This window comes from Pangasianodon hypophthalmus, chromosome 30 (genome assembly GCF_027358585.1).
Source record: "Pangasianodon hypophthalmus isolate fPanHyp1 chromosome 30, fPanHyp1.pri, whole genome shotgun sequence".
NCBI classification, from domain to species: Eukaryota; Metazoa; Chordata; class Actinopteri; order Siluriformes; family Pangasiidae; genus Pangasianodon; species Pangasianodon hypophthalmus.
This window is the reverse complement of record NC_069739.1, coordinates 5,992,776-6,005,680: the sequence shown is the minus strand read 5'-3', so window position 1 is coordinate 6,005,680 and position 12,905 is coordinate 5,992,776. Positions and strand designations below refer to the sequence as shown.

Below are 12,905 nucleotides of genomic sequence, written 5' to 3'. Positions count from 1 at the left end.
AGTAATGTTTAATGTTGTGACAGAACCAAATTGACTGAGTTTTTTTTTTGTTAGCAGTTTTCTTTCTTTCTTTTTTTTTTAGCAACAGAACCATTTTTATGTAAATTATTCTATTCACGAAAAAAAAATCCAAGGCATCAGCTACTTGCATTCCACATACGCAAAGCATGCAGTCATGCAACGCAGTTTCCTGCAACAGTACTGACAAAAATTCACTCTTTTTCAAAAGACGTGTACATGCATTTACTGTACAAAGCCTTACTTCTTCAGTCGTCTGCGCAGACTATTTAGCTGGCAGGAGAAAGTGTTACACCCTCAAAACCAGCTGCCACAGAGAGGAAAAGCAAGAGAAAAGAAAGACAGCGCTAGGAGGAAAGAACAAACACCAAGAGAGTGGAGTAGAGCCTCCCATTTAGAGCACGACTGGAAAAGAGAGGCTCGGAGAAAATGGAAGATTAACAGAGGGAAAACATAGGGAGGTACAGGAGGGGTTCTAACCCGCTGCATCTCGCTCTCCAGTTGCTTTTTGCGACGCAGTCTTTGCTGGTGGTTCTTCAGAATGTTCTCCACGTGCTGCTCCATATAGAACTTGAAGGCCTGTGGGGAGTAAAGCTGCACCCTCCCCTCCCCTCGCCGCTCCTCATCCCGTTTGTTCTTCCGCACAGGCACTGGAGACGTGGTGATCTGCTTCTTTTCCCGTTCTGTGCTGCCTGCGACAGTCTCTGAGCCATCTGCACGCTCACTGGAGCAAGTGCTGGCATTGTCCGCGTCATCTTCGGCACCTTCGTCCTCCTTGGCGTATGCCGGGCACGGAGCGGGAGGCTGCTGCTGCAGGAGGTGCTTGGGGTAGGGAGGCGGGGGACCCTGGTAGCTGGGAACCTCCGAGACTGGCATCTGGGACACCGCCGGTGCAGGCACGGAAGATTCCTGATATGGAGAAGGTGGCGGTTGTTGCTGCTGCTGAAGCCAAGGTGGGTGTGTTGGTGCCACAGCCGTGTGTAGCTCAGGCTTGGGAACACGTGTGCTCTTGACTGGCTGTAGGACGGGCGCCTGCGTGATGGCCGTGACAGTGGTAGCAGAAGGCTGCGAGCTGGCTGCCGGGGAGCACTGACGTGTACCTGGTGCAGCATTAGCAAACGAGTTAGAGCGCGCCGGCATGTTGTGAGGCCAAGATGGGGGAGGAATATCTTGATTGTTGCCATTTCCAGAGGAAGAAGGAGGCTGCTGTGCTGAAGGTCTGGGCTGGGCCAGGACACCCAGGTTATACATCTCCAGGTTGTGACTGTTGCGGTTGGGCGCCTGCATCTGCTGCGCTGTGGGACTGTGCCCGCTCGCCTGAGCAAGAGGGTACGGAGGGGGAGGCGGAGGCTGCCTGCTGCTTCCCACCATGCCCATGCCATGTCCATAGTCCACCTGCGCAGAGCCGTTCTGAGGCCAGGAGGGCGGGTAGTTGAACTTATTTCCTCCGGATCCCTGCATTATAATGGGCTGGCGCCCCATGGGCACTGGGCTGATGCCCCGCTGCGCCTGGGCAGGAGGGTTCGGGTAGCTCTCGACCCATGGCCCCTGAGGGATGGGAGAGATGCGGGGTGCGAGGTAGTCCATGTTCCCGGAGTAGCGTTTGGTGGCAGGGTTTGAATCCCATGAGGAAGGTGGAGGATTCACCCGCTGACCAGCTGCATGGCCCTGGGGAAAAGTCGAAGGTCGAGGCAGGTCAGGCTGAGGGCTGGGGCTGTTTGAGCGGTACAGACCGCTGTGCCGCTGAGGGGCCAAAGACTCCTTGGAGCCCTTCCAGCTTTGCCGCCGCAGAACTGGCTGCTGAATGTGCGAGGGACCTGCAGAGACAACACACGCTGTTAATGAATAAAAATGTTGTTCAGTGTAATTACGGCAAGTCAATTCAGTATCATACTATTACCATATTTATACAATATAAAACAAGTTACCAGTCTATTAGGCGCATACATAAAGCAGGTAATAAACTGCTGAATCAGTGTATATGAAATTATCTTTAAATATATTTTTACCATTCCTACTCAATATACTTAAATTTACACATTCTTCCATTTACCCCATGTACTCCTCGTTCAGTGTAGTCTATCTGCTTCCAAAATGTCCGGTTAGCAACAATATCTTCCCCTCGGTACTGATCTCCTACCATCGCTTTTCTCACTTACTTTTCTACATGCTGATCATAACGTATAAAATTCTTTTTGCACATGGTGGAGCCGGACGTTAACATCCAGAGAGAGACGACATCACCAAGCGAGTAACGTATGTAAAAACTAAATCATACTATAAACTTAAAACAATTTAAAAATATGTAACAGTTTTAGAGCAATTATAAACACAACAAATAAGCATTCATCATCAAAACATTTAAATTCATGTTCACAAGATCAGGGGCTGCATTATGATTTAATGTGTCACTTTAAGAGGCCAGTTTGCCTTACAATTAATGAACAGCTGAACAACTATTTTCATTTTTAGATTAAAATGCTTGGTTGACGCACACGAAGCTGCACTCTGAGACTAGTGATGATGCTATAGCAGTGCAAATGCTTGTTTTACTTAGACACAGATTAAACCCCTTCTCCAACAATAAGGCTGGAGCTTCACTGCTTGCTTTTTTTTTTTTAACAATACCATATACTATACATCACTAATTCATATTTTTGTGTTTTACTCCCAAGCATAACAAATGAGCTAAGGTGACCAAGGTGCCAGAGCTACAGTCAGTAGACTAATGTTGCGTTATCTGAATAAAGACAATTTGACAGCTTGAGTAACAGGGTGAAAAACGCTGCACACTACACACAAAAATAAATTAATTTTATGAGATAGAGAGCAGATGTATCTCACACTACACTGTGTAAGTAGTCCATGGTAGTCAATCAGAGAAGGCATGTTTGGTTTGCTTCGTTAATTTTGTACTGGAGCTAAGAGTCTAATGCAGCAAATAACAAGTAACTGAAGCTTAGAGCCAACAGTTTGCATGGATGAATAATCACACACTAGACAAATCAGACACTTAAGATGTTCAGTGTCTCAGTATGTTCAGTATTTATCAGTGGCTATAAAAATAATCGAGCCTAAAGATATAATAATATGTCTAATATGAGTGGAGTGAATTGGCTTGACGGTGGACATGTGACCTGCACCCACCGGCTGCTTTGATAGCTGTATTAGTTGTGCGTGCTGCTGCAGCTCCCATCTGGTCTCTCCCCGCGTCCTGGTGGCTCATCATACTGATGTACTCCACAGCTGCCCCCAAGCTGCGACTGTTGGTCTGCTTCAGAGCCCAGATCACCGTCTCCTACACGTAAACACAAACAAGCGTATAAACAGGGGAAAGAATTTGGGAGGTCAGTTCACTGATAAATGCTTGTTCAGGCCCTGTTCAGGCCTGGTGATAAGCTCAGTCTCGTTTGCGTCTTGTGTTACGATCACTCAAATCACGTAAAGGTGGCATGAGGTATGTAGGATAAGTTACATTCATAACATCATCAAATGGCTGCCAAGTTGCCAGGTTTGTGGTTTTACGTGGAACTGAGCCACTTCATAGTTCCGTGCTGCTTTGCATTAATGATACACAGATTCATTTCTCTATTTTTATTTTTTTTAATCTATACGTAAACCAGGGACAATGTGCACTTCTACTTATCTTGACATGAGACATCTCCTTAGTGTACAAATGTATTCATGGCTGTGAATTGGTACCCATTTTTATAGGTATTCTTTATTTGTGACGATATGTTTGGCAGCCTGGGAAAACCCACAGGATTTCAATGCGGCTGAATTCTAGCAGTAAAAATAGATGGAAAGTCTTTCTGTTCACAACATGCTTTGACGTGAACTTTAAAAAACCATAAATATATTTCAACAAAATATCTGGCATTTCATTTTTAATCTTACTGGAAAAAAAAGCAGCATAGAATGTTGTCAAGTCTTCCAATGACACGATGTCCGATGGCTACATATATACATTTTGGTCTACATTGTTGTAATTTACATAGGAATGTCCATCTTGCTATCAAGAATATCCAAAATCAGTGCAACAGTTCTGCTCTCATTTGTGATTAAAAATATTCACTGAAAAGATAAATATTTCTTCATTGAATTAAATGAGAATATTGTGTGTTGCCTGCTGTATCACATTGGCATTCGGCGTGACATTAAAATATCACACATGTTGCCTAGTGCGTGTTAGAGATTGTGTATTTCAAGATTTTCTTAAACCAGTTGGAGGGAAAAAACGCATTGCAAAACAGAAAGAATGAGGAAGGGGACAAACAACAAACAAGCGCCGAGATTCTCTGAGCTCTGTACTACGGCTGAAACTTGTCCATCCACATACCAATGCTGTCATACTGAAAGTATGTCGAACGATCACCTGACGAGGGAACGTTCTTATCCTGGCCAACATGTGTTTACACACAATTTAAAAAAGAAATTATACATGAACGCTGTTTGAAATCATACCTCATCAAACCCTGCAGCCAACAGCTCCTGCAGCATCTGAACGTTGACCTCGGGGGCATGTCCGGTAGGGGCGGGCCCGTTGGCGAAGGGCAGGAGTGACTCCCGGATCTCCTGAAGAGCTTTGTGGTAGGGGTTCTTGTGGTTGGTGCTGCGCCCTTGCTGCCCTTGCGCCTCTCCTTTGAGAGCATCCGAGGGCCGGGACAGTGAGATGTTGCGCAGGCTCTCCCGGATCTCGTGCAACATCATCTGCTGACTGTTGGCGCTGTAGTTGCTCGCCGGGAACGTCTTGGGCCGCATTTGCCTGTATCCTTCGGGTCTCTCTCCTCTCTTCATGAAAAACACATGTACTGCGCCAGACAAGGAGGTGAACAGAAGGGGGTTGCCAGAAGTGTCCCAGTGGTACGGTGTTAACAACCTGATTCACCTGTGTAGAAAGGTGAAGAAAGAACATGGGTTATAGACGAAGAGTTTAAATGAGATCTGATCTGATCTGATCAGGGTTCAAACTGCTGATAATATGTCCAGTCTGCCAACCTTCCTGTACACAAAATCCTACATTATCTAATCTTATACAAGGGTTTGCAGTGTGGTGCTTGCAGTAAAAACTGGGAAATATTAGCTAGGTGAAAGGTTTCCAGCACATTCCTAAGCCCTGACAGATCAAATCAGCTAGTTAGCCACTTCAATGGATACAATAACAAAAAAATAAAAACTCTTTTGTTGTAGCATTTCAGCTTGTTCTCTAACACGCTAGTGTATGATTTATTAAATGTCAGCTATGACTGACTTCTACAAGGGCCTTGTCTATTCACTTGGCTAATCTCTGTTACAGCTCTAGCGTCGTAGCTAGCTAGTTTAAATTTAGAGAGTGAATTTTTATTCCCAAAAAAAATTGGTTTTGACACACAACTGCCTTAAACATTTCTCCCCGAGTTTTTTTTTTTTTTTTTTTAAGCGACGTAAAGGTAAAAACGTTGCTAACATCAAGCCGTCGGGCCTAGCTAGCAAACCACAAACACAAGCTAGGCTAGTTTAGCTTATTTTAGCTTAGCTTAGAAAGCTCGAGGTGCAAAACGACTTGGTTAAGCCACTTACCCTTGGTTAAAGAATATCCATTTTGTTTGAGACAAACATTTTTAAAGCGGATATCTCTTCCAGAAGTAATACAACCGTAGAAATATTAGCCGGTTAATTTTTTCTTTCTAGCTAATTAGCGCATGAGTGTTTTTTTTTTTTTTTATCGCTTTTGTATTGACACTGTCGCCTTGGTGCTCCGCCGGTGTCTGTCAATGTGAGAGGATGAAAATACCCGGATGTAAGCGCACCTTACTCAAATTCCCAGAATGCTTAGCGCCTTCTTCGCTTCTTCTGAACCATCCTCAACACCTTGATAAGTGCTTTCTAATTGTTTCTTTCTAAAACAGTTATCTAACCTCAAAGTCTTTAAGCTCTGCAATGAACTTGATTACAAACACTAGGTATTATTTCACACATCAAAGCACGTGCACAACAACAACAACAACAACAACTAGCAACAACATTGTTTTGTTTATTTATTTAATTTTTTTTATTATTATTTATTTAATCCAAGTGCATTACACAATCAGCAAACACATTTGTTCGGTATGTTCAAAGACAGACGATGTCACACAGGGACCCGTCTGTGGACGTAAACCGCCTCCCCGTCAGTCCCGCACACTAAGCACTGTCCGAGCACATCCAGACTGTTGACGGAGAGCGTCTGGCTGGGGAGCATGTGTGTGGTCTCCAGTCTGCCTTTGCTGGAGTCTCCGTTGAGCCAGGCGCTGATGAGGGACTGGTTTCCGCCTGCAGGGGCCGCGGCGCTGCGCGACATCATGCTGCTGTTGCGTCCTGACCGACAGAAAGAGCAAAACATAATCAAACTCATAGAGAAGGGGGGAAAAAAAAAAAAGGTAGATGTTGGTGCCAATGTGAACTTCTGATCTCAAAGGTCACACTTAACCACACTTTTGAATGACAGCCTTTCCAGAAATGGAAAACAATGGAAAGAGGCACAGAAGACTCTACACTTACTCTCAAGAGCCTTTGAATGTGTAATATGTACAGCGAGGGCAAATAATTATTCAAATATATACTTTCAATGCATATACTCACTTAAATGTAAATACACATAATGTCTTTTCACTTTGTACTTACAGAAGGACATATTCATAAGCATAAACAGATGTTTAAAAATTTAAATGGATCAGTAAAACGTATTCACACTATATTAAAAATATGTATATATGTAAATGTTACATAGAAATAAAATCAAGAAAGGTATGAGAGACGCAGGCGGTTACTTGAAGAGTTGTAGGATGACCAGAAAGCAGAAGGAACAACAGCTACACAGAGAACAATAAACCATGAACATCGCGATCATCTCCGTTCCTACGCCTCACACAAAACTCCTCCATTCAAAAACAAGCAGAGAGATGTGCATCTAAAGGCATTTAGAGAAATCAGAATTCCATTGAAACAATATACTCTGGTCTGACGAAACAAAAATAGACCTCTTTGGCAAGAATTCAGATCGTCGCTTCACCCACAGTGAAGCACGGTGGTGGGAGCATCATGATATTGGGCTGCTTCTCTGCAAAGAGTATTGGGGCTTTACAAATCATGGAAGGAAACATGAGTGGAGCGATGTACTGGGAAATATTAGAGGAGAATTGAATCTCATCCGCCAAGAAACTGAATCTAGGGAGAAGATGGACGTTTCAACAAGATAAGTGCAAAGACAAACGACATTATGTGTATAAATGTGAAGTAGAGATATACACAGGAAGTATATCAAATAAAAACAGAAGTGTCTGAAAGCACATTTCCCCATCACTGTCACGTGCCCAAACATACATGAGGTCACTTCCTTCCTCTGTTAAACTTGTGCACAATAACAGTTGTGTTGGGGGAGGTGGTTGGACGGTGGCTTAGTGGTTAGCACGCCTGCCTCGCTCCTCTGGTCTCTCAGCGCTTCGGGGGTTTCCTCCCCCAGTCCAAAGACATGCGTTGTAGGCTGATTGGCATTTCCAAATTGTCTGTAGTGTGTGAGATTGTGCCATGTGGACAGGCTCTAGGCTCCCACATGACTCCATGTAGGATAAGCAGTATGGAAAATGGATGGATGGATGGATGTGTTATAAGGTTTTGAGTGGCTTTGTATACCGAGAATGCCACAAGAAGTCCAAGAAAAGATTACCGCCATTACATATTGGACCTGCTACAGATTGCTCTTACCCTGCAGGAACGAGGGGGCGTCAGACCCCGAGGATGTCTCCCAGTGCAGCAGAGAGCCGTCTTCAGAGCAGGTGAACAAGTGGTCTGGGTTTGTCGGGTGAAAATGCACCTCCCACACTAGAGAGAAAAAGAACATAATATCAATGCCAAGTTCCAGTGTTATTGCCTGTAAATATATCTTTGACTCTTAAGACACTGTGACATATCTGGGTCATGGGGAGCATTAAATTCATAAATAAACAAATTAATTACGAGCCCAGATCGCTGACGCACTTTCAGCAGAGTGAGCCTCCATGAGAGAGAAGGGCATGTTGCCCTGCCGCACGTCCCAGATACACAGCATGCCGTCCTGGCCTCCGGTGGCCACTATATGCTGCTGGTTCGGGTGTTGGTCCACACAGTGCAAGGGAACCCTGTCCCCGGTGCTGCAGAGACAACAGGGGTTACTGTCACTAAATATACAACTAGCGGTGTTACAGTGTGACATTTTCATGGTATGATAACCTAGCCTAAAAATATCGCAGCATTCATCGGCCATTTGAAAAACAACCCGGTGGTGAGAATAATTTATTACAAAAATGTCTTTGCACATTCTTGTATAGTACATAGCAAAAAAAAAAAAAAAAAAAAAAGGTCAAATCCTCCTGAAGGTGGTTTCTGGAGGACGTCTGTAGAAATTATGATCGCTTGGCACAGAATAAGGTATTTCTGCTTTTATAACAGATAGTTACAGGTGTAAAATCGGGCTGTGCCACTGTTCTGTCCATAGAATCCTCTAATCTTTGCCCGTTGTGCTGCTTGGCAACCAAATCTTACCGTTTATAGACTACATTTCATGCCGGAAGAATAGTTTATATAAAATATTATAACATTATAATGGTGATTTCATCACACACACACTCCTTGTGGCTTAAATAAATCACAGAGATGGGAGTGTCTTCAGGTTGTGTGCGTGGTTATCAAACTAAAAATTCCATTTGTACCACATACACCTTAGTAATATACCCAAAAGATGATGGAATTGGGGTGTATCTGGTAATATTATACTGTAATACCTGGTCATACAGTTAACAAACTGAATTTTTCAAACTAGACCCTATTTTTAATTGTTTAATACTAGAAAGAACTTAATTCAATGTGTTCAGTTTTTTTCCTATTAAAAAAAATAGTATGCTTTTACTTCAAGCACATTTCTAATGCTAGATGCTGTTCTTTCTCAACACTAGGTGTCCATGTGCGTGTGTGTGTGTGTCGTAGTCTTACAGTGCGAGGATCTGAGCAGGTTCGCTGCCCTGCTGCCTGAAGTCCCAGAGTTTCAGCTGTCCGATGGAGTTCACCGTCAGTACTTCAGTCGTCCGCAGAAACGTCACGGCATGGATCGTGCTGCTGTCTGCGTTTTCTGTGCAAATATTTGAAAAGAAAAAAAAAATTACACCCCGTGTATTGTATTATACACATTACTATATTGTGTATTGTATTATATTATATGTATACAGCAAATCATACACAGTATCACACCGTACTGAACCGTACTGCTATTCTGGAGATTTTCTCAGTCCTTTTTAAGGCTCTACTTTTTACAAACATCACCATTTACAGCCTACGACCAATAAATTATAAACTTCTCCTGCCTTAAATAACAGGTTTTCTTCAAAGTAGCCATATGAAGAAAAATACTGTATTGAGAATGTGATGTGTTTTGTAGCTGTTGATGTGAAGATATATTTATCCCGCATTATTCTGAGCCTTATGATGGAGGATGATGTGGACAGAACCTGCATGGGTGTGATGGTGCATTTTAACGTACAAACAATGACGCAAACCTGTGACTAATGAGCACCAGGACGGCATAGCAGGATTACTCAGAGGTGTTTCCGAATGGTTTCTTGTGCATAAAAAATATTTGTTAAGCAGCAACAAGAACACTAAAGCGTGCAAAGTTGTGAAGATTGAATATACCGACCGATGACACGGACGATGCCCCTCTGATCGGCTTTATAGAGGACGACTCTCCCGTCCTCCCCCACAGAAACCAGCTCCGGACTGTTACACGCCACTCCAGTGCACGGAGCGTTAGCGCTCTGATAGTGATGTGCCTGATCCCACACGTGAGCCACGGACAGAGTCTAGATTGCACAGGAAACACACAAGCAACAAGTCTTTTACATACAGCACACAGATATTAAGTAAGGAATAAAACTCTTGGCGAAGTGCTGTTGTAGGAAAATAATCAAAGACGGGGTGGTGTAGTGTGGACGGACGCGAAGAAGAGTTACTGTTACTACCCCGAAGTTGATGATTTTCCTGTAACAGAATGTCCCGAAGTGTTTTATTCCTCTTATACCACAAAGACTTGCCACAAGTCTCTATGTAAGTTGTTACAGCAGAAATCCATAGAAACCTATACAGAATTTCAATAATACACAATATATATGAAGAATTCTAAGCACTATGCGGTTACATTAAAAAAACAAGCATTAAATATCAACAGTCACATACCCATATGAAATATATTAAGTCTAAAAAGGCAAAGATTTTAATACCTGGCTGTCAGGATGGAGTTTGTAGACAGTCACTGCTCCGGTCGATGATGCTGTAACTAGTCTGTCTTGATCTAAGAACTGAAATGAAAATGAAATGTTTGCATAAGCACTCAGTGGTACATTAAAAACAAGAAAACATTAAACAATCGATCCAATCTGGCAACCCTGAGTTTCATACTCAGAAACTGAAAGAGACATTTTCATCTCTCTTTTAGCTAAATGACACATAGGGCTGATTTTGTTTGAATGACATCATTGGGAGGTAAACAGTTCATCCAGTCAATTGGGCTACTTTTGGCATTCTGTATGAATATCTATAACAATAAAAGATCACTCAGAAGCTTTGAACACTGCATGGTTCGAGTATTGCTTTATTGCTTAAAAGACATGATTCTGAGTTTTGGAATTAGATTGTTTTTAGTAAGGTGTCTTTCCTGAATTGTTATATTAGATTTTAACCCTCCTGTTTACACGTGAATCTACAAGTAATGTTTTGTGTAGAGCATGACTTCATGCTCAGACAGCCAAAGAAGAACAATCACTTGTCAAAATATCATACATTTTGCTAAGTTCAAAAGAGATGGAGCTGAAAGAGTAAACTCTTACTGAGTCAACTGATCTGATTTACTCAAACGAGCAAAAATCATTGTTGTAAACTCGGTGCTTTGTTGTTAGATTTGGTGGCCGTTTAGACCCCTTTAGTTCTTATATTTCAAAAGACAGCGTAGTGACAAATCTAGTGACCTTTTGAGCATAATGTCCTGTACTTGATACGGTCAGAGAACAGCATCTGGTTATATGAGGTGAGAAAGCAGTTCGGTTGAGTCCCCACCAGCATGTAAAACCTGACCCAGCTGCAAGCCTATGTTCCCTACAACCACCCACTGATCATCATTTTCCCCCAACAACCAATCACTAATCATCAGTGTTCCCAGCAATCAACCACTAATCACTGTTCCTAGCAACCAATCTCATATCATCATTGCTCCCAATCACTGATCATTTTTCCCCAGCAACCGATCTGATACCATCATTATTCCCAATAACCAATCACTAATCACTGTTCCTAGCAACCAATCTCATATCATCATTGTTCCCAATCACTGATCATCATTGTTCCCCAGCATCCGATCACTAATCACTGAGCGAGATTGTGTGTTCCCCTTGCACAGTTCTTCCTATTTCATTTTAAACTCTCCTCTTGGCTATATTTACAAGTAATAAAATCAATTCTTCCACCGCTTCATTTAAGATTTCTTAATCTAGTTATAATCTGCTGTTTTCTGCACTGATAAAACTATTATTCTGTGTCTTCAGAAAATCCTGGTAGACATTTTTACATGCAAATGATCATGACAAATCACTGAATATGCAGATTAGTCCATGGCGTCACCTGGAGACCATTTTTGAGCACATGGTAGTTACTTTCCCCTGAAAAGTCGTCATGCCTGGCGACACTATTCACTTCCGGTTGTATTGGCCAATGAGCTGCGACCCTGAGTGAGCTGCAAACCCACCTGGAGGTCCAGCACATCCCCGCCGTGGTCACATTCACACAGCAGCTGCGGATCTCCCTCCAGTTCCTCCTCCATGATGCCGCCTGCATTCTCTCCCACACTCCACACACACAGTTTATTATCCTGAAACACACAGAACTCAGTTTAGCCACGCGCTGTTTCTCGGGTGAAACCGGAAGTCGTGTCCATCACCTGCTAGCTGAGTTAGCTCGCCATGTGTCTAAACGCCGTTCACCTCATTGTCCCACGAGCCTGTCGCGAACACCTCGGGCTGCTGTAACGAAGCCGCTGACACGGGCCTCCATCGCGTTTTACTGATCTTCTGTGACACGTATTTTGCGTTAATGCAGTCCATTTCCTCCCTTCTGACTCCTGCTTTCATTTAGTTTATGCTAGCTGCTATTTTTCCCGCCCATATTCCCGACAAGCCACGCCCTCCTCCTGCTCTCGCGAATCTAACCAATCAGAGCAAAGAAGGCGGTACACTAACAGCCAATCATGGGCATGAGGGCGTGGTTTTGTCCGAATGCCGTTAAGTTTCTGCTCACTACGGTGGCTCTACGCAGGCAAAAAGGCGCGGTTCTAAAAACAAAAACAACAAAACAAACAAAAATAAATAAATACTGACTCTGCTATGTATGAATAGCTATGAATGATGTTTAACAGATCTTCACCATGCATCGCTGAATGAAATCAGGCCACAAACCCATGCTAAAGCTCTATAAAAATTGTAAACTAAATAATATACTAAGTTTAAATAAAAATCAAGCATTATAATAAATAATATTCCAAAATGTAATCAAGTTACTACTAAAAATAGAAATATTACCTCAAGAAAAAAAAATAGAATAAAATAAAAATAAAAAAATGATCAATTATTAAGTAAATTACATATCAGATTTAAGATTTACAAGGGTAATCAACGATATAGTGACTTTTCTTTGTGACGAGATTATTTTATATTTTATATTATTTTTTGTGTTTATTTTGGAAGGAGTCTTCAGTTTCGGTGCTTTGTAACAGTCCGAAATAAAGCTGCACCATTAAGCTTTCAGACACGGGAAAACCTTCACGATGGAGGACTTCGCAGTTTCTCTGCTACGTG

At 42.6% G+C, this 12,905-nt stretch overlaps 2 protein-coding genes across 2 annotated transcripts in view; both read right to left on the bottom strand.

The window, feature by feature from the left end:
* lats1 (large tumor suppressor kinase 1) overlaps positions 1 to 5,921 on the bottom strand; it is an 11,276-nt gene extending 5,355 nt beyond the window's left edge. Inside the window, exons 1-4 of the mRNA XM_026918304.3 lie at positions 5,578 to 5,921; positions 4,483 to 4,906; positions 3,166 to 3,316; positions 499 to 1,835 (exon numbers count right to left, since the gene is read on the bottom strand). Of these exons, the coding sequence (XP_026774105.3) occupies positions 499 to 1,835; positions 3,166 to 3,316; positions 4,483 to 4,815 (1,821 nt within the window). The 5' untranslated portion in view covers positions 4,816 to 4,906; positions 5,578 to 5,921. The remainder of the gene's footprint in view (positions 1 to 498; positions 1,836 to 3,165; positions 3,317 to 4,482; positions 4,907 to 5,577) is intronic.
* Positions 5,922 to 6,040: 119 nt separating this feature from the next.
* Positions 6,041 to 12,246, bottom strand: nup43 (nucleoporin 43). Its single transcript, XM_026917556.3, has 8 exons — positions 12,036 to 12,246; positions 11,801 to 11,923; positions 10,284 to 10,361; positions 9,704 to 9,866; positions 9,004 to 9,139; positions 8,014 to 8,165; positions 7,741 to 7,857; positions 6,041 to 6,354 (listed from the first exon to the last, which is right to left on the bottom strand). The coding sequence occupies exons 1-8, from the start codon at positions 12,180 to 12,182 to the stop codon at positions 6,128 to 6,130; spliced, it is 1,143 nt and encodes a 380-aa protein (XP_026773357.1). The 5' UTR covers positions 12,183 to 12,246; the 3' UTR covers positions 6,041 to 6,127.
* Positions 12,247 to 12,905: the final 659 nt, after the last annotated feature.